Source organism: Salvelinus fontinalis, chromosome 25 (assembly GCF_029448725.1).
Source record: "Salvelinus fontinalis isolate EN_2023a chromosome 25, ASM2944872v1, whole genome shotgun sequence".
In the NCBI taxonomy this organism is placed as follows: domain Eukaryota; kingdom Metazoa; phylum Chordata; class Actinopteri; order Salmoniformes; family Salmonidae; genus Salvelinus; species Salvelinus fontinalis.
Window position 1 is genome coordinate 42,219,507 of NC_074689.1, and position 24,372 is coordinate 42,243,878.

At 45.9% G+C, this 24,372-nt stretch overlaps 1 protein-coding gene across 1 annotated transcript in view; it reads right to left on the reverse strand.

Moving 5' to 3' along the window:
- Positions 1-1,668: 1,668 nt before the first annotated feature.
- Positions 1,669-24,372, reverse strand: part of cry-dash (cryptochrome DASH) — a 48,956-nt gene continuing 26,252 nt past the window's right edge. The window contains exons 11-13 of the mRNA XM_055882220.1: positions 18,299-18,418; positions 6,000-6,176; positions 1,669-3,206 (exon numbers count right to left, since the gene is read on the reverse strand). Coding sequence (XP_055738195.1) covers positions 3,099-3,206; positions 6,000-6,176; positions 18,299-18,418 — 405 coding nt within the window. The 3' untranslated portion in view covers positions 1,669-3,098. The remainder of the gene's footprint in view (positions 3,207-5,999; positions 6,177-18,298; positions 18,419-24,372) is intronic.

The window sequence follows — 24,372 nt, forward strand, 5'->3', positions numbered from 1 at the left end:
GTAGACAGAAGAGGGGAGTGACTAAGGTGGTAAGGGGACAGCGTCCTGAGCCGGAACCACCACCGTGGTCAACTGCCCACCCGGACCCTCTCCTGGACTTTGTGCTTGTGCGCCCGGCGTGCGCATCTTGAGGGGGGGGTACTGTAACAGTCCTGACCTGTTTTATGTTGTTTTTATGTGTTTATGGTCAGGGCATGTGTTTTGGGTGGGCAGTCTATGTTATTCGTTTCTATGTTGGTTTTGGTTTGCCTGGTATGGCTCTTGATTAGAGGCAGGTGGTTTGCATTTTCCTCTAATCAAGAGTCATATTTAGGTAGGGCATTATCACTGTGTGTTTGTGGGTGGTTGTCTCCTGTGTCTGTGTCTATGTTTGCACCATACGGGACTGTATACGGTTTGTTCATTTCGTTCTTCACGTTGTATGTAAGTTCGTCGTTCAGGTCTGTCTACTTTCGTTTTGTTATTTTGTTAGTTTATAGTGAAGTTCGTGTTTTCGTCTTATGTTTAATAAATCATTATGTGTTCAACCTTCGCTGCGCCTTGGTTCCCTCAATACTCCTCCTTCTCCGAAAATGGAGAGGAGGAGGAAAATCGTTACACCATGATTGAATTCACCTTTCTCACTGCTTTCTTCAGTCCTCGATATTACAAATGGATTTCCCAAATATATCATATATCAAATATTTCATTATTGGTCCTCATCTCATACTACAACTTTCACTCCTTTTGTTCCTTTCTTCATTATCACAATCTTCACCTGCCACACTTTCAGATTCAAGAACAGTCGCTATTTCCCCCAGCTCAAGTTATCCTGCCTCTCTCCCGTCTCTGAATCCTGTGAAGCGTGAGATTTCCTCGTACTTCTCACCAGCTGTGATTTTCGGCAGCTCCATGGTAAGAAATGTGACTATTCCTGGTACAAAAACAATGTATTATCCCGGAGCTCAAGTAAATGAAATTACTAAGCTGCTCCCGAATGAGTCCCAGGAAGAGTAGCTGCTGACTTGGCAGGAACTAATGGGGATCCATAATAAACCCCAGGAAGAGTAGCTGCTGCCTTGGCAGGAACTAATGGGGATCCATAATAAACCCCAGGAAGAGTAGCTGCTGCCTTGGCAGGAACTAATGGGGATCCATAATAAACCCCAGGAAGAGTAGCTGCTGCCTTGGCAGGAACTAATGGGGATCCATAATAAACCCCAGGAAGAGTAGCTGCTGCCTTGACAGGAACCAATGGTGATCCATAATAAATACAAATAGGAAACTTTACGACCAGCATCACCATGTTTATTATGAACCATGATAAAGACATGGCTGCTTTTGTAGAGAGTAAAAAACATCCCATACAGGTACTACCTTAAATGGTTCTGTAACGAGTCGATAGAAATCGATAAAACATTATACGAAACATAAAACAGTAGCATTATAAAACAGAAACAAAAAAGTTATCACCCCACCCACTCAGCAGTACCTTCTGAAAACCATGTGCTCCACACCCATCCACCCATATAAAGAGGGGATGGTTTGACCCATCCACCCATATAGAGAGGGGATGGTTTGACCCATCCACCCATATAGAGAGGGGATGGGTCAAACCATCCACCCATAAAGCGGGGATGGGTCAAACCATCCACCCATATTTTATTTTTTATTTTTTTTATTTTACCGTTATTTTACCAGGTAAGTTGACTGAGAACACGTTCTCATTTGCAGCAACGACCTGAGGAATAGTTACAGGGGAGAGGGGGGGGATGAATGAGCCAATTGTAAACTGGGGATTATTAGGTGACCATGATGGTTTGAGGGCCGGATTGGGAATTTAACCCGGACACCGGGGTTAACACCCCTACTCTTACGATAAGTGCCATGGGATCTTTAATGACCTCAGAGAGTCAGGACACCCGTTTAACGTCCCATCCGAAAGACGGCACCCTACACAGGGCAGTGTCCCCAATCACTGCCCTGGGGCATTGGGATATTTTTTAGACCAGAGGAAAGAGTGCCTCCTACTGGCCCTCCAACACCACTTCCAGCAGCATCTGGTCTCCCATCCAGGGACTGACCAGGACCAACCCTGCTTAGCTTCAGAAGCAAGCCAGCAGTGGTATGCAGGGTGGTATGCTGCTGGCCATATAAAGAGGGGATGGGTCAAACCATCCACCCCTATAGAGCGGGGATGGGTCAAACCATCCACCCCTATAGAGCGGGGATGGGTCAAACCATCCACCCATATAGAGCGGGGATGGGTCAAACCATCCACCCCTATAGAGAGGGGATGGGTCAAACCATCCACCCCTATAGAGAGGGGATGGGTCAAACCATCCACCCCTATAGAGCGGGGATGGGTCAAACCATCCACCCCTATAGAGCGGGGATGGGTCAAACCATCCACCCCTATAGAGCGGGGATGGGTCAAACCATCCACCCCTATAGAGCGGGGATGGGTCAAACCATCCACCCCTATAGAGCGGGGATGGGTCAAACCATCCACCCCTATAGAGAGGGGATGGGTCAAACCATCCACCCCTATAGAGAGGGGATGGGTCAAACCATCCACCCCTATAGAGAGGGGATGGGTCAAACCATCCACCCCTATAGAGAGGGGATGGGTCAAACCATCCACCCCTATAGAGAGGGGATGGGTCAAACCATCCACCCATATAGAGCGGGGATGGGTCAAACCATCCACCCCTATAGAGCGGGGATGGGTCAAACCATCCACCCCTATAGAGCGGGGATGGGTCAAACCATCCACCCCTATAGAGCGGGGATGGGTCAAACCATCCACCCCTATAGAGCGGGGATGGGTCAAACCATCCACCCCTATAGAGAGGGGATGGGTCAAACCATCCACCCCTATAGAGATGGGATGGGTCAAACCATCTACCCATATAAAGCGGGGATGGGTCAAACCATCCACCCCTATAGAGAGGGGATGGGTCAAACCATCCACCCATATAAAGCGGGGATGGGTCAAACCATCCACCCATATAGAGCGGGGATGGGTCAAACCATCCACCCATAAAGCAGGGATGGGTCAAACCATTTCCTTGCGGAAGCCCAACAGTTATTTCAATCTTTTCAGTTAGTCTGCTCCATCAGAAGTTCTTGCTCTTGGAGAAGTAGAAGTCTATTCCTCTGTCCTTGTGTTGTTTAGGGGTGTGGGACGGCCCCGTCTTTCCTCTGGCCGAGGGCCCAGCACCAGTCTGCAGGAGAGATCCCTTTACATTTAGAACCAAAACTTTGAAATTGATGTGTCAAGATAATAGCCTTGAAGTACCTTTTATTGTAAGACAGGTTCACATAACAAAACAAATGTCTCAAGAGACAACGACCGGGAAGTGACCTATTTCTGGGACAGGTTGTTAGCACAAAAATTTATTAATCAAGTCAATTCTTAAATTATTCTTATGACCATTTGGGTCCCTTGAATGTTATATACAGGGCATTCGGAAAGTATTCAGACCCCTTGACTTTTCCCACATTTTGTTATGTTAAAGCCTTATTCTCAAATGTATTAAATTAATTGTTTTCCTCATCAAGCTACACACAATACCCCATGATGACATCACAATACCCCATGATGACAAAGCAAAAACAGGTTTAGACATTTTGCCAATTTACTAAAAACAAAAAACTGGGGGAAAAAAGAAACTATATATATATATATATATAAAATATATGTATAAAATAAATAAGGTTCTCCCATCTCCACAGAGGAACTCTGGAGCTCTTTCAGAGTGACCATCGGGTTCTTGGTCACCTCCCTGACCAAGGCCCTTCTCACCCGATTGTACATTAATCATAACCGGTAGAGCCATTCTAGAAACATAGCTCTACATGAACCACTAAACATCTGATCATAACCGGTAGAGCCATTCTAGAAACATAGCTCTACATACACCACTAAACATCTGATCATAACCGGTAGAGCCATTCTAGAAACATAGCTCTACATGAACCACTAAACATCTGATCATAACCGATAGAGCCATTCTAGAAACATAGCTCTACATGAACCACTAAACATCTGATCATAACCGGTAGAGCCATTCTAGAAACATAGCTCTACATGAACCACTAAACATCTGATCATAACCGGTAGAGACATTCTAGAAACGTAGATCTACATACACCACTAAACATCTGATCATAACCGGTAGAGCCATTCTAGAAACATAGCTCTACATTCACCACTAAACATCTGATCATAACCGGTAGAGCCATTCTAGAAACGTAGATCTACATACACCACTAAACATCTGATCATAACCGGTAGAGCCATTCTAGAAACGTAGATCTACATTCACCACTAAACATCTGATCATAACCGGTAGAGCCATTCTAGAAACGTAGATCTACATACACCACTAAACATCTGATCATAACCGGTAGAGCCATTCTAGAAACGTAGATCTACATGAACCACTAAACATCTGATCATAACCAGTAGAGCCATTCTAGAAACATAGCTCTACATACACCACTAAACATCTGATCATAACCGGTAGAGCCATTCTAGAAACATAGATCTACATACACCACTAAACATCTGATCATAACCGGTAGAGCCATTCTAGAAACGTAGATCTACATTCACCACTAAACATCTGATCATAACCGGTAGAGCCATTCTAGAAACGTAGATCTACATACACCACTAAACATCTGATCATAACTGGTAGAGCCATTCTAGAAACGTAGATCTACATACACCACTAAACATCTGATCATAACTGGTAGAGCCATTCTAGAAACGTAGATCTACATTCACCACTAAACATCTGATCATAACCGGTAGAGCCATTCTAGAAACGTAGATCTAAATTCACCACTAAACATCTGATCATAACCAGTAGAGCCATTATAGAAACGTAGATCTACATTCACCACTAAACATCTGATCATAACCGGTAGAGCCATTCTAGAAACGTAGATCTACATGAACCACTAAACATCTGATCATAACCGGTAGAGCCATTTTAGAAACGTAGATCTACATTCACCACTAAACATCTGATCATAACCAGTAGAGCCATTCTAGAAAGTTAGATCTACATACACCACTAAACATCTGATCATAACCGGTAGAGCCATTCTAGAAACATAGCTCTACATTCACCACTAAACATCTGATCATAACCAGTAGAGCCATTCTAGAAACGTAGATCTACATGAACCACTAAACATCTGATCATAACCGTTAGAGCCATTCTAGAAACATAGATCTACATACACCACTAAACATCTGATCATAACCGGTAGAGCCATTCTAGAAACATAGCTCTACATACACCACTAAACATCTGATCATAACCGGTAGAGCCATTCTAGAAACGTAGCTCTACATACACCACTAAACATCTGATCATAACCGGTGGAGCCATTCTAGAAACGTAGATCTACATTCACCACTAAACATCTGATCATAACCGGTAGAGCCATTCTAGAAACGTAGATCTACATACACCACTAAACATCTGATCATAACCGGTAGAGCCATTCTAGAAACATAGATCTACATACACCACTAAACATCTGATCATAACCAGTAGAGCCATTCTAGAAACGTAGATCTACATTCACCACTAAACATCTGATCATAACCGGTAGAGCCATTCTAGAAACGTAGATCTACATACACCACTAAACATCTGATCATAACCGGTAGAGCCATTCTAGAAACGTAGATCTACATTCACCACTAAACATCTGATCATAACCGGTAGAGCCATTCTAGAAACGTAGATCTACATTCACCACTAAACATCTGATCATAACCGGTAGAGCCATTCTAGAAACGTAGATCTACATTCACCACTAAACATCTGATCATAACCGGTAGAGCCATTCTAGAAACATAGATCTACATACACCACTAAACATCTGATCATAACCGGTAGAGCCATTCTAGAAACGTAGATCTACATTCACCACTAAACAGTGTTGTTTCCTACACCACTTCCTCTTTCTATGAAATTCACATCTTTAAAACCCACCGGCTTCTTGTTGGCGTGGCGACTCCATTCTGGCGCCATGACAACGGGGGAGGGGTATGTGTCGTTGAGGGACACCAGTGCGTGAGACAGGGAGGCGGAGCTAAGGGTCCAGGGGGTGTGGACCTCCCCCCCTCTGATCCCCTTGAGCTCTGGGACCCAGTGTCTAACATAGTCCCCCTGAAGAGGAGAGACAATCACTAGTTATTACAAACCCAGTGTCTAACATAGTCCCCCTGAAGAGGAGTGACAATCACTAGTTATTACAAACCTAGTGTCTAACATAGTCCCCCTGAAGAGGAGAGACAATCACTAGTTATTACAAACCTAGTGTCTAACATAGTCCCCCTGAAGAGGAGAGACAATCACTAGTTATTACAAACCTAGTGTCTAACATAGTCCCCCTGAAGAGGAGAGACAATCACTAGTTATTACAAACCCAGTGTCTAACATAGTCCCCCTGAAGAGGAGTGTGAGGACATTTTCTGTTAAACCTAGTGTCTAACATAGTCCCCCTGAAGAGGAGTGTGAGGACATTTTCTGTTAAACCTTACTACTGCTAGTGTAGTAAAATATCCTTCCTTAAACCTGGCATTGGTCTTGAGATTGTTTCTTTAACAAACTCATATAAAGATAGAAAACTGTTCTAACTGCTCTGTGTGTGTATCAATAAGAGGTCTGTTCTAACTGTCCTGTGTGTGTATTAATAAGAGGCCTGTTCTAACTGTCCTGTGTGTGTATTAGAGGCCTGTTCTAACTGTTCTGTGTGTGTATTAGAGGCCTGTTCTAACTGTCCTGTGTGTGTATTAATAAGAGGCCTGTTCTAACTGTCCTGTGTGTGTATTAATAAGAGGCCTGTTCTAACTGTCCTGTGTGTGTATTAATAAGAGGCCTGTTCTAACTGTCCTGTGTGTGTATCAATAAGAGGCCTGTTCTGTGTGTGTTTTAATAAGAGGCCTGTTCTAACTGTCCTGTGTGTGTATCAATAAGAGGCCTGTTCTAACTGTCCTGTGTGTGTATCAATAAGAGGCCTGTTCTGTGTGTGTATTAATAAGAGGCCTGTTCTAACTGTCCTGTGTGTGTATTAGAGGCCTGTTCTAACTGTCCTGTGTGTGTATCAATAAGAGGCCTGTTCTGTGTGTGTATTAATAAGAGGCCTGTTCTAACTGTCCTGTGTGTGTATTAATAAGAGGCCTGTTCTAACTGTCCTGTGTGTGTATTAATAAGAGGCCTGTTCTAACTGTCCTGTGTGTGTATCAATAAGAGGCCTGTTCTAACTGTTCTGTGTGTGTATTAGAGGCCTGTTCTAACTGTTCTGTGTGTGTGTTAATAAGAGGCCTGTTCTGTGTGTGTATTAGAGGCCTGTTCTAACTGCTCTGTGTGTGTATTAATAAGAGGCCTGTTCTAACTGCTCTGTGTGTGTATTAATAAGAGGCCTGTTCTAACTGTTCTGTGTGTGTATTAATAAGAGGCCTGTTCTAACTGTTCTGTGTGTGTATTAGAGGCCTATTCTAACTGTTCTGTGTGTGTATTAGAGGTCTGTTCTAACTGTTCTGTGTGTGTGTTAATAAGAGGTCTGTTCTAACTGTTCTGTGTGTGTGTGTGTGTGTGTGTGTGTGTGTGTGTGTGTGTGTATTAATAAGAGGTCTGTTCTAATTGTTGTGTGTGTGTTAATAAGAGGTCTGTTCTAATTGTTGTGTGTGTGTGTATCAGGACCCCATGATATCTGTGTGCTTACCCAAGGGCTAACAGAAAATAACGGGTTCCTCTTTGCTTAACTGGAGACACGGCAAGGTGTTATATTCTGCACACCAGTGAGAGAGCTGTTATGTTTGGAGCCTGGATCATGTTTTGTATGTGTGTGTGTGTGTGTGTGTGTGTGTGTGTGTGTGTGTGTGTGTGTGTGTGTAGAACATACAGTTGAAGTCGGAAATTTAATCGTAGTAAAAATTCCCTGTCTTAGGTCATTTAGGATCACCACTTTGTTTTAAGAAAGTGAAATGTCAGAATAATAGTAGAGAGAATGATTTATTTCAGTTTTTAATTCTTTCATCACATTCCCAGTGGGTCAGAAGTTTACATACACTCAATTAGTATTTGGTAGCATTGCCTTTAATATTGTTTAACTTGAGTCAAACGTTTTGGGTAGCCTTCCACAAGCATCCCACAGTAAGTTGGCCCATTCCTCCTGATAGAGCTGGTGTAACTGAGTCAGGTTTGTAGGCCTCCTTGCTCGCAAGCACTCTTTTACAGATCTGCCCACAAATGTTCTGTAGGATTGAGGTCAGGTCTTTGTGATGGCCACTCCAATACCTTCACTTTGTTGTCCTTTAGCCATTTTGCCACAACTTTGGAAGTATGCTTGGGGTCCTTGTCCATTTGGAAGACCCATTTGCAATCAAGCTTTAACTTCCTGACTGATGTCTTAAAGATATCCACATAATTTTCCTCCCTCATGATGCCATCTATTTTGTGAAGTGCACCAGCCCCTCCTGCAGCAAAGCACCACCACAACATGATGCTGCCACCCCCGTGCTTCACGGTTGGGATGGTGTTCTTCGGCTTGAAAGCCTCCCCCTTTTTCCTCCAAACATAACGATGGTCATTATGGCCAAACAGTTCTATTTTTGTTTTAGACCAGAGGACATTTCTCCAAAAAGTACGATCTTTGTCCCCATGTGCAGTTGCAAACCGTAGTCTGGCTTTGTTATGGCGGTTTTGGAGCAGTGGCTTCTTACTTGCTGAGCGGCATTTCAGGTTATGTCGATATAGGACTCGTTTCACTGTGGCTATAGATACTTTTGTACCCGTTTCCTCCAGCATCTTCACAAGGTCCTTTGCTGTTGTTCTGGGATTGATTTGCACTTTTCGCACCAAAGTACGTTCATCTCTAGGAGACGGTATGACGGCTGCGTGGTCCCATGGTGTTTATACTTGCGTACTATTGTTTGTACAGATGAACGTGGTACTTGCAGGCGTTTGGAAATCGCTCCCAAGGATGAACCAGACTTGTGGAGGTCTACAATTTTCTTGGCTGATTTATTTAGATTTTCCCATGACGTCAAGCAAAGAGGCACTGAGTTTGAAGGTAGGCCTTGAAATAAATCCACAGGTACACCTCCAATTGACTCAAATTATGTCAATTAGCCTATCAGAAGCTTCTAATGCCATGACATCATTTTCTGGATTTTTCCAAGCTGTTTAAAGGCACAGTCAACTTTGTGTATGTAAACTTCTGACCCACTGGAATTGTGATACAGTGAATTAGAAGTGAAATAATCTGTCTGTAAACAATTGTTGGAAAAATTACTGATGTCATGCACAAAGTAGATGTTCTAACCGACTTGCCAAAACTATAGTTTGTTAACAAGAAATGTGTGGAGTGGTTAAAAAACTAGTTTTAATGACTCCAACCTGAGTGTATGTAAACTTTAGACTTCAACTGTACAGCCGTGGCCAAAAGTTGAGAATCACACAAATATGAATTTTCACAAAGTTTGCTGCTTCAGTGTCTTTAGATATTTTTGTCAGATGTTACTATGGAATACTGAAGTATAATTACAAGCATTTCAAAAGTGTCAAAGGCTTTTATTGACAATTACATGAAGTTGATGCAAAGAGTCAATATTTGCAGTGTTGACCCTTCTTTTCAAGACCTCTGCAATCTGCCCTGGCATGCTGTCAATTAACTTCTGGGCCACATCCTGACTGATGGCAGCCCATTCTTGCATAATCAATGCTTGGAGTTTGTCAGAATTTGTGGGTTTTTGTTTGTCCACCCGCCTCTTGAGGATTGACCACAAGTTCTCAATGGGATTAAGGTCTGGGGAGTTTCCTGGCCATGGACCCAAAATATCGATGTTTTGTTCCCCGAGCCCTTATGGCAAGGTGCTCCATCATGCTGGAAAATGCATTGTTCGTCACCAAACTGTTCCTGGATGGTTGGGAGAAGTTGCTCTCGGAGGATGTGTTGGTACCATTCTTTATTCATGGCTGTGTTCTTAGGCAAAATTGTGAGTGAGCCCACTCCCTTAGCTGAGAAGCAACCCCACATATGAATGATCTCAGGCTGCTTTACTGTTGGCATGACACAGGATGCCAACAGTATGGGTAGCGCTCACCTTGTCTTCTCCGGACAAGCTCCGGATGCCCCAAACAATCGGAAAGGGGATTCATCAGAGAAAATGACTTTACCCCAGTCCTCAGCAGTCCAATCCCTGTACCTTTTGCAGAATAGTCTGTCCCTGATGTTTTTCCTGGAGAGAAGTGGCTTCTTTGCTGCCCTTCTTGACACCAGGCCATCCTCCAAAAGTCTTCGCCTCACTGTGCGTGCAGATGCAGATCACACCTGCCTGCTGCCATGCCTGAGCAAGCTCTGTACTGGTGGTGCCCCCATCCTGCAGCTGAATCGCCTTTAGGAGACGTCCTGGCGCTTGCTGGACTTTCTTGGGCGCCCTGAAGCCTTCTTCACAACAATTGAACTGCTCTCCTTGAAGTTCTTGATGATCCGATAAATGGTTGATTTAGGTGCAATCTTACTGGCAGCAATATCCTTGCCTGTAAAGCCCTTTTTGTGTAAAGCAATGATGACGGAACATGTTTCTTTGCAGGTAACCATGGTTGACAGAGGAAGAACAATGATTCCAAGCATCACACTCCTTTTGAAGCTTCCAGTCTGTTATTCGAACTCAATCAGCATTACAGAGTGATCTCCCGCCTTGTCCTCGTCAACACTCACACCTGTGTTAACGAGATAATCACTGACATGATGTCAGGTGGTCCTTTTGTGGCAGGGCTGAAATGCAGTGGAAATGTTTTTTGGGGGGATTCAGTTCATTTACATGGCAAATAGGGACTTTGCAATTAATTGCAATTCATCTGATCACTCTTCATAACATTCTGGAGTATATGCAAATTGCCATCATACAAACTGAGGCAGCAGACTTTGTGAAAATTAATATTTGTGTCATTCTCAAAACTTTTGGCCACGACTGTACATCATCTGGGCCGACAGTGAAAGGTGCTTGCTTGCCCAACTTGGGGGAACCGTTGAGCTACTGTTAGAGAAAGTATGTCTGGAGTGACTTCCTGTCACTTTGGCACCTATTGTCCTCACTCCGTTGCGACAGACTGAGACAACCTTTTCATTATAGTCTGTACCCCGTAACCCAGTTTTGTCTCTCCTTCTGTACACACACACACATACATAAGATCATGTGTTTGCATAAGATAGCTAGACTATATAAGACTTACGTACTCTTTGTACAGGAGGCTCTCACTTCATTTCACCTGCGTGGGGGGTGCGCCCTCCTTATTATAATACGTTTCTAACAAAAGTAGTACCTTGATTGATTATTGACTATGCCTCTTCTCATTATTAGTTAAAGGTAGAATTTCCACCACAAGAGACAATCACTTATTACAAAACCAGTGTGTGACATCGTCTCCTATCCTCTTCAAGGGGACAATCACTAGTTATTACAAAACCAGTGTCTGACATCGTCTCCTATCCTCTTCAAGGATAGGAAAGAAAGATCTTCACTAGTTATTACAAACACAGTATCTCAAAGTTGTCACAGCAGAAACGTTCTGGGTAATTGTATGGTATATTGCTATAGCGTCCTGTTCCCTTTACGTGTTAACCCCAAGGAAGCAGACATCATAACATCAGATTACTAGTTATGAAGCAACTAGCTTTGGAGACTGGATGATCTAATCTGACATGCCAACATTGCAGGTCTTTCACCTTCAGGTAAAGCTGTGGTAGTTCTACAGTGTTTATTGTCTTTCACCTTCAGGTAAAGCTGTGGTAGTTCTACAGTGTTTATTGGTCTTTCACCTTCAGGTAAAGCTGTGGTAGTTCTACAGTGTTTATTGTCTTTCACCTTCAGGTAAAGCTGTGGTAGTTCTACAGTGTTTATTGTCTTTCACCTTCAGGTAAAGCTGTGGTAGTTCTACAGTGTTTATTGGTCTTTCACCTTCAGGTAAAGCTGTGGTAGTTCTACAGTGTTTATTGTCTTTCACCTTCAGGTAAAGCTGTGGTAGTTCTACAGTGTTTATTTTCTTTCACCTTCAGGTAAAGCTGTGGTAGTTCTACAGTGTTTATTGTCTTTCACCTTCAGGTAAAGCTGTGGTAGTTCTACAGTGTTTATTGGTCTTTCACCTTCAGGTAAAGCTGTGGTAGTTCTACAGTGTTTATTGTCTTTCACCTTCAGGTAAAGCTGTGGTAGTTCTACAGTGTTTATTGTCTTTCACCTTCAGGTAAAGCTGTGGTAGTTCTACAGTGTTTATTGGTCTTTCACCTTCAGGTAAAGCTGTGGTAGTTCTAGTGTTTATTGTCTTTCACCTTCAGGTAAAGCTGTGGTAGTTCTAGTGTTTATTGGTCTTTCACCTTCAGGTAAAGCTGTGGTAGTTCTACAGTGTGTATTGTCTTTCACCTTCAGGTAAAGCTGTGGTAGTTCTACAGTGTTTATTGTCTTTCACCTTCAGGTAAAGCTGTGGTAGTTCTACAGTGTTTATTGTCTTTCACCTTCAGGTAAAGCTGTGGTAGTTCTACAGTGTTTATTGTCAGGTAAAGCTGTGGTAGTTCTACAGTGTTTATTGGTCTTTCACCTTCAGGTAAAGCTGTGGTAGTTCTACAGTGTTTATTGGTCTTTCACCTTCAGGTAAAGCTGTGGTAGTTCTACAGTGTTTATTGGTCTTTCACCTTCAGGTAAAGCTGTGGTAGTTCTACAGTGTTAATTGTCAGGTAAAGCTGTGGTAGTTCTACAGTGTTTATTGTCTTTCACCTTCAGGTAAAGCTGTGGTAGTTCTACAGTGTTTATTGGTCTTTCACCTTCAGGTAAAGCTGTGGTAGTTCTACAGTGTTTATTGGTCTTTCACCTTCAGGTAAAGCTGTGGTAGTTCTACAGTGTTTATTGTCTTTCACCTTCAGGTAAAGCTGTGGTAGTTCTACAGTGTTTATTGTCTTTCACCTTTAGGTAAAGCTGTGGTAGTTCTACAGTGTTTATTGTCTTTCACCTTCAGGTAAAGCTGTGGTAGTTCTACAGTGTTTATTGTCTTTCACCTTCAGGTAAAGCTGTGGTAGTTCTACAGTGTTTATTGTCAGGTAAAGCTGTGGTAGTTCTACAGTGTTTATTGTCTTTCACCTTCAGGTAAAGCTGTGGTAGTTCTACAGTGTTTATTGTCAGGTAAAGCTGTGGTAGTTCTACAGTGTTTATTGTCTTTCACCTTCAGGTAAAGCTGTGGTAGTTCTACAGTGTTTATTGTCAGGTAAAGCTGTGGTAGTTCTACAGTGTTTATTGTCTTTCACCTTCAGGTAAAGCTGTGGTAGTTCTACAGTGTTTATTGTCTTTCACCTTCAGGTAAAGCTGTGGTAGTTCTACAGTGTTTATTGTCTTTCACCTTCAGGTAAAGCTGTGGTAGTTCTACAGTGTTTATTGTCTTTCACCTTCAGGTAAAGCTGTGGTAGTTCTACAGTGTTTATTGGTCTTTCACCTTCAGGTAAAGCTGTGGTAGTTCTACAGTGTTTATTGTCTTTCACCTTCAGGTAAAGCTGTGGTAGTTCTACAGTGTTTATTTTCTTTCACCTTCAGGTAAAGCTGTGGTAGTTCTACAGTGTTTATTGTCTTTCACCTTCAGGTAAAGCTGTGGTAGTTCTACAGTGTTTATTGGTCTTTCACCTTCAGGTAAAGCTGTGGTAGTTCTACAGTGTTTATTGTCTTTCACCTTCAGGTAAAGCTGTGGTAGTTCTACAGTGTTTATTGTCTTTCACCTTCAGGTAAAGCTGTGGTAGTTCTACAGTGTTTATTGGTCTTTCACCTTCAGGTAAAGCTGTGGTAGTTCTAGTGTTTATTGTCTTTCACCTTCAGGTAAAGCTGTGGTAGTTCTAGTGTTTATTGGTCTTTCACCTTCAGGTAAAGCTGTGGTAGTTCTACAGTGTGTATTGTCTTTCACCTTCAGGTAAAGCTGTGGTAGTTCTACAGTGTTTATTGTCTTTCACCTTCAGGTAAAGCTGTGGTAGTTCTACAGTGTTTATTGTCTTTCACCTTCAGGTAAAGCTGTGGTAGTTCTACAGTGTTTATTGTCAGGTAAAGCTGTGGTAGTTCTACAGTGTTTATTGGTCTTTCACCTTCAGGTAAAGCTGTGGTAGTTCTACAGTGTTTATTGGTCTTTCACCTTCAGGTAAAGCTGTGGTAGTTCTACAGTGTTTATTGGTCTTTCACCTTCAGGTAAAGCTGTGGTAGTTCTACAGTGTTAATTGTCAGGTAAAGCTGTGGTAGTTCTACAGTGTTTATTGTCTTTCACCTTCAGGTAAAGCTGTGGTAGTTCTACAGTGTTTATTGGTCTTTCACCTTCAGGTAAAGCTGTGGTAGTTCTACAGTGTTTATTGGTCTTTCACCTTCAGGTAAAGCTGTGGTAGTTCTACAGTGTTTATTGTCTTTCACCTTCAGGTAAAGCTGTGGTAGTTCTACAGTGTTTATTGTCTTTCACCTTTAGGTAAAGCTGTGGTAGTTCTACAGTGTTTATTGTCTTTCACCTTCAGGTAAAGCTGTGGTAGTTCTACAGTGTTTATTGTCTTTCACCTTCAGGTAAAGCTGTGGTAGTTCTACAGTGTTTATTGTCAGGTAAAGCTGTGGTAGTTCTACAGTGTTTATTGTCTTTCACCTTCAGGTAAAGCTGTGGTAGTTCTACAGTGTTTATTGTCAGGTAAAGCTGTGGTAGTTCTACAGTGTTTATTGTCTTTCACCTTCAGGTAAAGCTGTGGTAGTTCTACAGTGTTTATTGTCAGGTAAAGCTGTGGTAGTTCTACAGTGTTTATTGTCTTTCACCTTCAGGTAAAGCTGTGGTAGTTCTACAGTGTTTATTGTCTTTCACCTTCAGGTAAAGCTGTGGTAGTTCTACAGTGTTTATTGTCTTTCACCTTCAGGTAAAGCTGTGGTAGTTCTAGTGTTTGTCTTTCACCTTCAGGTAAAGCTGTGGTAGTTATACAGTGTTTATTGGTCTTTCACCTTCAGGTAAAGCTGTGGTAGTTCTAGTGTTTATTGTCTTTCACCTTCAGGTAAAGCTGTGGTAGTTCTACAGTGTTTATTGTCTTTCACCTTCAGGTAAAGCTGTGGTAGTTCTACAGTGTTTATTGGTCTTTCACCTTCAGGTAAAGCTGTGGTAGTTCTACAGTGTTTATTGTCAGGTAAAGCTGTGGTAGTTCTACAGTGTTTATTGGTCTTTCACCTTCAGGTAAAGCTGTGGTAGTTCTACAGTGTTTATTGTCTTTCACCTTCAGGTAAAGCTGTGGTAGTTCTACAGTGTTTATTGTCTTTCACCTTCAGGTAAAGCTGTGGTAGTTCTACAGTGTTTATTGGTCTTTCACCTTCAGGTAAAGCTGTGGTAGTTCTACAGTGTTTATTGTCAGGTAAAGCTGTGGTAGTTCTACAGTGTTTATTGGTCTTTCACCTTCAGGTAAAGCTGTGGTAGTTCTACAGTGTTTATTGTCTTTCACCTTCAGGTAAAGCTGTGGTAGTTCTACAGTGTTTATTGTCTTTCACCTTCAGGTAAAGCTGTGGTAGTTCTACAGTGTTTATTGTCTTTCACCTTTAGGTAAAGCTGTGGTAGTTCTACAGTGTTTATTGTCAGGTAAAGCTGTGGTAGTTCTACAGTGTTTATTGTCTTTCACCTTCAGGTAAAGCTGTGGTAGTTCTACAGTGTTTATTGTCAGGTAAAGCTGTGGTAGTTCTACAGTGTTTATTGTCTTTCACCTTCAGGTAAAGCTGTGGTAGTTCTACAGTGTTTATTGTCTTTCACCTTCAGGTAAAGCTGTGGTAGTTCTACAGTGTTTATTGGTCTTTCACCTTCAGGTAAAGCTGTGGTAGTTCTACAGTGTTTATTGTCTTTCACCTTCAGGTAAAGCTGTGGTAGTTCTAGTGTTTATTGTCTTTCACCTTCAGGTAAAGCTGTGGTAGTTATACAGTGTTTATTGGTCTTTCACCTTCAGGTAAAGCTGTGGTAGTTCTACAGTGTTTATTGTCAGGTAAAGCTGTGGTAGTTCTACAGTGTTTATTGGTCTTTCACCTTCAGGTAAAGCTGTGGTAGTTCTACAGTGTTTATTGGTCTTTCACCTTCAGGTAAAGCTGTGGTAGTTCTACAGTGTTTATTGGTCTTTCACCTTCAGGTAAAGCTGTGGTAGTTCTACAGTGTTTATTGTCAGGTAAAGCTGTGGTAGTTCTACAGTGTTTATTGTCTTTCACCTTCAGGTAAAGCTGTGGTAGTTCTACAGTGTTTATTGTCTTTCACCTTCAGGTAAAGCTGTGGTAGTTCTACAGTGTTTATTGGTCTTTCACCTTCAGGTAAAGCTGTGGTAGTTCTACAGTGTTTATTGGTCTTTCACCTTCAGGTAAAGCTGTGGTAGTTCTACAGTGTTTATTGGTCTTTCACCTTCAGGTAAAGCTGTGGTAGTTCTACAGTGTTTATTGTCTTTCACCTTCAGGTAAAGCTGTGGTAGTTCTAGTGTTTATTGGTCTTTCACCTTCAGGTAAAGCTGTGGTAGTTCTACAGTGTTTATTGGTCTTTCACCTTCAGGTAAAGCTGTGGTAGTTCTAGTGTTTATTGGTCTTTCACCTTCAGGTAAAGCTGTGGTAGTTCTAGTGTTTATTGGTCTTTCACCTTCAGGTAAAGCTGTGGTAGTTCTAGTGTTTATTGGTCTTTCACCTTCAGGTAAAGCTGTGGTAGTTCTACAGTGTGTATTGTCTTTCACCTTCAGGTAAAGCTGTGGTAGTTCTACAGTGTTTATTGTCAGGTAAAGCTGTGGTAGTTCTAGTGTTTATTGGTCTTTCACCTTCAGGTAAAGCTGTGGTAGTTCTACAGTGTTTATTGGTCTTTCACCTTCAGGTAAAGCTGTGGTAGTTCTAGTGTTTATTGGTCTTTCACCTTCAGGTAAAGCTGTGGTAGTTCTACAGTGTGTATTGTCTTTCACCTTCAGGTAAAGCTGTGGTAGTTCTAGTGCTTATTGGTCTTTCACCTTCAGGTAAAGCTGTGGTAGTTCTACAGTGTTTATTGGTCTTTCACCTTCAGGTAAAGCTGTGGTAGTTCTAGTGTTTATTGGTCTTTCACCTTCAGGTAAAGCTGTGGTAGTTCTAGTGTTTATTGGTCTTTCACCTTCAGGTAAAGCTGTGGTAGTTCTACAGTGTGTATTGTCTTTCACCTTCAGGTAAAGCTGTGGTAGTTCTACAGTGTTTATTGTCTTTCACCTTCAGGTAAAGCTGTGGTAGTTCTACAGTGTTTATTGGTCTTTCACCTTCAGGTAAAGCTGTGGTAGTTCTAGTGTTTATTGGTCTTTCACCTTCAGGTAAAGCTGTGGTAGTTCTACAGTGTGTATTGTCTTTCACCTTCAGGTAAAGCTGTGGTAGTTCTACAGTGTTTATTGTCTTTCACCTTCAGGTAAAGCTGTGGTAGTTCTACAGTGTTTATTGTCTTTCACCTTCAGGTAAAGCTGTGGTAGTTCTACAGTGTTTATTGGTCTTTCACCTTCAGGTAAAGCTGTGGTAGTTCTACAGTGTTTATTGGTCTTTCACCTTCAGGTAAAGCTGTGGTAGTTCTACAGTGTTTATTGGTCTTTCACCTTCAGGTAAAGCCGTGGTAGTTCTACAGTGTTTATTGGTCTTTCACCTTCAGGTAAAGCTGTGGTAGTTCTAGTGTTTATTGGTCTTTCACCTTCAGGTAAAGCTGTGGTAGTTCTAGTGTTTATTGTCTTTCACCTTCAGGTAAAGCTGTGGTAGTTCTACAGTGTTTATTGGTCTTTCACCTTCAGGTAAAGCTGTGGTAGTTCTACAGTGTTTATTGGTCTTTCACCTTCAGGTAAAGCTGTGGTAGTTCTACAGTGTGTATTGTCTTTCACCTTCAGGTAAAGCTGTGGTAGTTCTACAGTGTTTATTGTCAGGTAAAGCTGTGGTAGTTCTAGTGTTTATTGGTCTTTCACCTTCAGGTAAAGCTGTGGTAGTTCTACAGTGTTTATTGTCTTTCACCTTCAGGTAAAGCTGTGGTAGTTCTACAGTGTGTATTGTCTTTCACCTTCAGGTAAAGCTGTGGTAGTTCTACAGTGTTTATTGTCTTTCACCTTCAGGTAAAGCTGTGGTAGTTCTACAGTGTTTATTGTCTTTCACCTTCAGGTAAAGCTGTGGTAGTTCTACAGTGTGTATTGTCTTTCACCTTCAGGTAAAGCTGTGGTAGTTCTACAGTGTTTATTGTCTTTCACCTTCAGGTAAAGCTGTGGTAGTTCTACAGTGTTTATTGGTCAGACTGAAACATACGTTGTTGTCGTAGTCGAGTCCTTGTTTGATCATGTTGAACTTCCTGTTCTCCCTCGGGTCGTTTCCTATCCCCGCGCTGTATAGCCAGTTACCATAGTTACTGCTCGCGTCATGGTCCACCTGGAAGTAGAGAGATGGAACTGATTGGTCAGACATCCGGTTACTGTCCACTACTGGTCTCCTAACCAGCCTGGTGTGACCTGAAACCATTCAATAGGTATACCCACAGTCACATATTTATCTAAATAAAGCCTTAAGATTTTAGTTCCATGTTGCCCTATCATAGGCTGGGTCGAGATCCCACCACCTTGGCTATATCTGTCCTATCACAGGCTGGGTCAAGACCCCACCACCTTGGATCCATCTGTCCTATCACAGGCTGGGTCGAGTTCCCACCACATTGAATACATCTGTCCTATCATAGGCTGGGTCGAGATCCCACCACCTTGGATACATCTGTCCTATCATAGGCTGGGTCGAGTTCCCACCACCTTGGATACATCTGTTCTATCATAGGCTGGGTCGAGTTCCCACCACCTTGAATACATCTGTCCTATCATAGGCTGGGTCGAGATCCCACCACCTTGGATACATCTGTCCTATCATAGGCTGGGTCGAGTTCCCACCACCTTGAATACATCTGTCCTATCATAGGCTGGGTCGAGTTCCCACCACCTTGAATACATCTGTCCTATCATAGGCTGGGTCGAGATCCCACCACCTTGGATACATCTGTCCTATCATAGGCTGGGTCGAGTTCCCACCACCTTGGATACATCTGTCCTATCACAGGCTGGGTCAAGACCCCACCACCTTGGATCCATCTGTCCTATCACAGGCTGGGTCGAGTTCCCACCACCTTGAATACATCTGTCCTATCATAGGCTGGGTCGAGATCCCACCACCTTGGATACATCTGTCCTATCATAGGCTGGGTCGAGTTCCCACCACCTTGGATACATCTGTCCTATCATAGGCTGGGTCGAGATCCCACCACCTTGGATACATCTGTCCTATCCTTTCAGATCTAAGTGCAGAGGGAGACTAGGGGTCAAAGGTAAGCGCTAGGGGTTGATTTGGGCTTGGGCACCAGCCTCACCAGTAAGTAGTGGAACCACTCTGCCCCCATCCTCCAGTCTAGGTCATAACCCTGGCCAGGAGCCTCACCAGTAAGTAGTGGAACCACTCGGCCCCCATCCTCCAGTCTAGGTCCTAACCCTGGCAAGGAGCCTCACCAGTAAGTAGTGGAACCACTCGGCCCCCATCCTCCAGTCTAGGTCCTAACCCTGGCCAGGAGCCTCACCAGTAAGTAGTGGAACCACTCTGCCCCCATCCTCCAGTCTAGGTCCTAACCCTGGCCAGGAGCCTCACCAGTAAGTAGTGGAAACACTCTGCCCCCATCCTCCAGTCTAGGTCCTAATCCTGGCCAGGAGCCTCACCAGTAAGTAGTGGAACCACTCGGCCCCCATCCTCCAGTCTAGGTCCTAACCCTGGCCAGGAGCCTCACCAGTAAGTTGTGGAACCACTCTGCCCCCATCCTCCAGTCTAGGTCCTAACCCTGGCCAGGAGCCTCACCAGTAAGTAGTGGAACCACTCGGCCCCCATCCTCCAGTCTAGGTCCTAACCCTGGCCAGGAGCCTCACCAGTAAGTAGTGGAACCACTCGGCCCCCATCCTCTAGTCTAGGTCCTAACCCTGGCCAGGAGCCTCACCAGTAAGTAGTGGAACCACTCTGCCCCCATCCTCCAGTCTAGGTCCTAACCCTGGCCAGGAGCCTCACCAGTAAGTAGTGGAACCACTCTGCCCCCATCCTCCAGTCCAGTCTAGGTCCTAACCCTGGCCAGGAGCCTCACCAGTAAGTAGTGGAACCACTCTGCCCCCATCCTCCAGTCTAGGTCCTAACCCTGGCCAGGAGCCTCACCAGTAAGTAGTGGAACCACTCTGCCCCCATCCTCCAGTCCAGTCTAGGTCCTAACCCTGGCCAGGAGCCTCACCAGTAAGTAGTGGAACCACTCTGCCCCCATCCTCCAGTCTAGTCTAGGTCCTAACCCTGGCCAGGAGCCTCACCAGTAAGTAGTGGAACCACTCTGCCCCCATCCTCCAGTCTAGGTCCTAACCCTGGCCAGGAGCCTCACCAGTAAGTAGTGGAACCACTCTGCCCCCATCCTCCAGTCTAGGTCCTAACCCTGGCCAGGAGCCTCACCAGTAAGTAGTGGAACCACTCGGCCCCCATCCTCCAGTCTAGGTCCTAACCCTGGCCAGGAGCCTCACCAGTAAGTAGTGGAACCACTCGGCCCCCATCCTCCAGTCTAGGTCCTAACCCTGGCCAGGAGCCTCACCAGTAAGTAGTGGAACCACTCTGCCCCCATCCTCCAGTCTAGGTCCTAACCCTGGCCAGGAGCCTCACCAGTAAGTAGTGGAACCACTCTGCCCCCATCCTCCAGTCTAGGTCCTAACCCTGGCCAGGAGCCTCACCAGTAAGTAGTGGAACCACTCGGCCCCCATCCTCCAGTCTAGGTCCTAACCCTGGCCAGGAGCCTCACCAGTAAGTAGTGGAACCACTCGGCCCCCATCCTCCAGTCTAGGTCCTAACCCTGGCCAGGAGCCTCACCAGTAAGTAGTGGAACCACTCGGCCCCCATCCTCCAGTCTAGGTCCTAACCTTGGCCAGGAGCCTCACCAGTAAGTAGTGGAACCACTCGGCCCCCATCCTCCAGTCTAGGTCCTAACCCTGGCCAGGAGCCTCACCAGTAAGTAGTGGAACCACTCGGCCCCCATCCTCCAGTCTAGGTCCTAACCCTGGCCAGGAGCCTCACCAGTAAGTAGTGGAACCACTCGGCCCCCATCCTCCAGTCTAGGTCCTAACCCTGGCCAGGAGCCTCACCAGTAAGTAGTGGAACCACTCGGCCCCCATCCTCCAGTCTAGGTCCTAACCCTGGCCAGGAGCCTCACCAGTAAGTAGTGGAACCACTCTACCCCCATCCTCCAGTCTAGGTCCTAACCCTGGCCAGGAGCCTCACCAGTAAGTAGTGGAACCACTCGGCCCCCATCCTCCAGTCTAGGTCCTAACCCTGGCCAGGAGCCTCACCAGTAAGTAGTGGAACCACTCGGCCCCCATCCTCCAGTCTAGGTCCTAACCCTGGCCAGGAGCCTCACCAGTAAGTAGTGGAACCACTCGGCCCCCATCCTCCAGTCTAGGTCCTAACCCTGGCCAGGAGCCTCACCAGTAAGTAGTGGAACCACTCTTCCCCCATCCTCCAGTCTAGGTCCTAACCCTGGCCAGGAGCCTCACCAGTAAGTAGTGGAACCACTCTGCCCCCATCCTCCAGTCTAGGTCCTAACCCTGGCCAGGAGCCTCACCAGTAAGTAGTGGAACCACTCGGCCCCCATCCTCCAGTCTAGGTCCTAACCCTGGCCAGGAGCCTCACCAGTAAGTAGTGGAACCACTCTGCCCCCATCCTCCAGTCTAGGTCCTAACCCTGGCCAGGAGCCTCACCAGTAAGTAGTGGAACCACTCGGCCCCCATCCTCCAGTCTAGGTCCTAACCTTGGCCAGGAGCCTCACCAGTAAGTAGTGGAACCACTCGGCCCCCATCCTCCAGTCTAGGTCCTAACCCTGGCCAGGAGCCTCACCAGTAAGTAGTGGAACCACTCGGCCCCCATCCTCCAGTCTAGGTCCTAACCCTGGCCAGGAGCCTCACCAGTAAGTAGTGGAACTACTCGGCCCCCATCCTCCAGTCTAGTCTAGGTCCTAACCCTGGCCAGGAGCCTCACCAGTAAGTAGTGGAACCACTCTGCCCCCATCCTCCAGTCTAGGTCCTAACCCTGGCTAGGAGCCTCACCAGTAAGTAGTGGAACCACTCGGCCCCCATCCTCCAGTCTAGGTCCTAACCCTGGCCAGGAGCCTCACCAGTAAGTAGTGGAACCACTCTGCCCCCATCCTCCAGTCTAGGTCCTAACCCTGGCCAGGAGCCTCACCAGTAAGTAGTGGAACCACTCGGCCCCCATCCTCCAGTCTAGGTCCTAACCCTGGCCAGGAGCCTCACCAGTAAGTAGTGGAACCACTCTGCCCCCATCCTCCAGTCTAGGTCCTAACCCTGGCCAGGAGCCTCACCAGTAAGTAGTGGAACCACTCGGCCCCCGTCCTCCAGTCTAGGTCCTAACCCTGGCCAGGAGCCTCACCAGTAAGTAGTGGAACCACTCTGCCCCCATCCTCCAGTCTAGTCTAGGTCCTAACCCTGGCCAGGAGCCTCACCAGTAAGTAGTGGAACCACTCGGCCCCCATCCTCCAGTCTAGGTCCTAACCCTGGCCAGGAGCCTCACCAGTAAGTAGTGGAACCACTCGGCCCCCATCCTCCAGTCTAGGTCCTAACCCTGGCCAGGAGCCTCACCAGTAAGTAGTGGAACCACTCGGCCCCCATCCTCCAGTCTAGGTCCTAACCCTGGCCAGGAGCCTCACCAGTAAGTAGTGGAACCACTCGGCCCCCATCCTCCAGTCTAGGTCCTAACCTTGGCCAGGAGCCTCACCAGTAAGTAGTGGAACCACTCGGCCCCCATCCTCCAGTCTAGGTCCTAACCCTGGCCAGGAGCCTCACCAGTAAGTAGTGGAACCACTCGGCCCCCATCCTCCAGTCTAGGTCCTAACCCTGGCCAGGAGCCTCACCAGTAAGTAGTGGAACCACTCGGCCCCCATCCTCCAGTCTAGGTCCTAACCCTGGCCAGGAGCCTCACCAGTAAGTAGTGGAACCACTCGGCCCCCATCCTCCAGTCTAGGTCCTAACCCTGGCCAGGAGCCTCACCAGTAAGTAGTGGAACCACTCTACCCCCATCCTCCAGTCTAGGTCCTAACCCTGGCCAGGAGCCTCACCAGTAAGTAGTGGAACCACTCGGCCCCCATCCTCCAGTCTAGGTCCTAACCCTGGCCAGGAGCCTCACCAGTAAGTAGTGGAACCACTCGGCCCCCATCCTCCAGTCTAGGTCCTAACCCTGGCCAGGAGCCTCACCAGTAAGTAGTGGAACCACTCGGCCCCCATCCTCCAGTCTAGGTCCTAACCCTGGCCAGGAGCCTCACCAGTAAGTAGTGGAACCACTCTTCCCCCATCCTCCAGTCTAGGTCCTAACCCTGGCCAGGAGCCTCACCAGTAAGTAGTGGAACCACTCTGCCCCCATCCTCCAGTCTAGGTCCTAACCCTGGCCAGGAGCCTCACCAGTAAGTAGTGGAACCACTCGGCCCCCATCCTCCAGTCTAGGTCCTAACCCTGGCCAGGAGCCTCACCAGTAAGTAGTGGAACCACTCTGCCCCCATCCTCCAGTCTAGGTCCTAACCCTGGCCAGGAGCCTCACCAGTAAGTAGTGGAACCACTCGGCCCCCATCCTCCAGTCTAGGTCCTAACCTTGGCCAGGAGCCTCACCAGTAAGTAGTGGAACCACTCGGCCCCCATCCTCCAGTCTAGGTCCTAACCCTGGCCAGGAGCCTCACCAGTAAGTAGTGGAACCACTCGGCCCCCATCCTCCAGTCTAGGTCCTAACCCTGGCCAGGAGCCTCACCAGTAAGTAGTGGAACTACTCGGCCCCCATCCTCCAGTCTAGTCTAGGTCCTAACCCTGGCCAGGAGCCTCACCAGTAAGTAGTGGAACCACTCTGCCCCCATCCTCCAGTCTAGGTCCTAACCCTGGCTAGGAGCCTCACCAGTAAGTAGTGGAACCACTCGGCCCCCATCCTCCAGTCTAGGTCCTAACCCTGGCCAGGAGCCTCACCAGTAAGTAGTGGAACCACTCTGCCCCCATCCTCCAGTCTAGGTCCTAACCCTGGCCAGGAGCCTCACCAGTAAGTAGTGGAACCACTCGGCCCCCATCCTCCAGTCTAGGTCATAACCCTGGCCAGGAGCCTCACCAGTAAGTAGTGGAACCACTCTGCCCCCATCCTCCAGTCTAGGTCCTAACCCTGGCCAGGAGCCTCACCAGTAAGTAGTGGAACCACTCGGCCCCCGTCCTCCAGTCTAGGTCCTAACCCTGGCCAGGAGCCTCACCAGTAAGTAGTGGAACCACTCTGCCCCCATCCTCCAGTCTAGTCTAGGT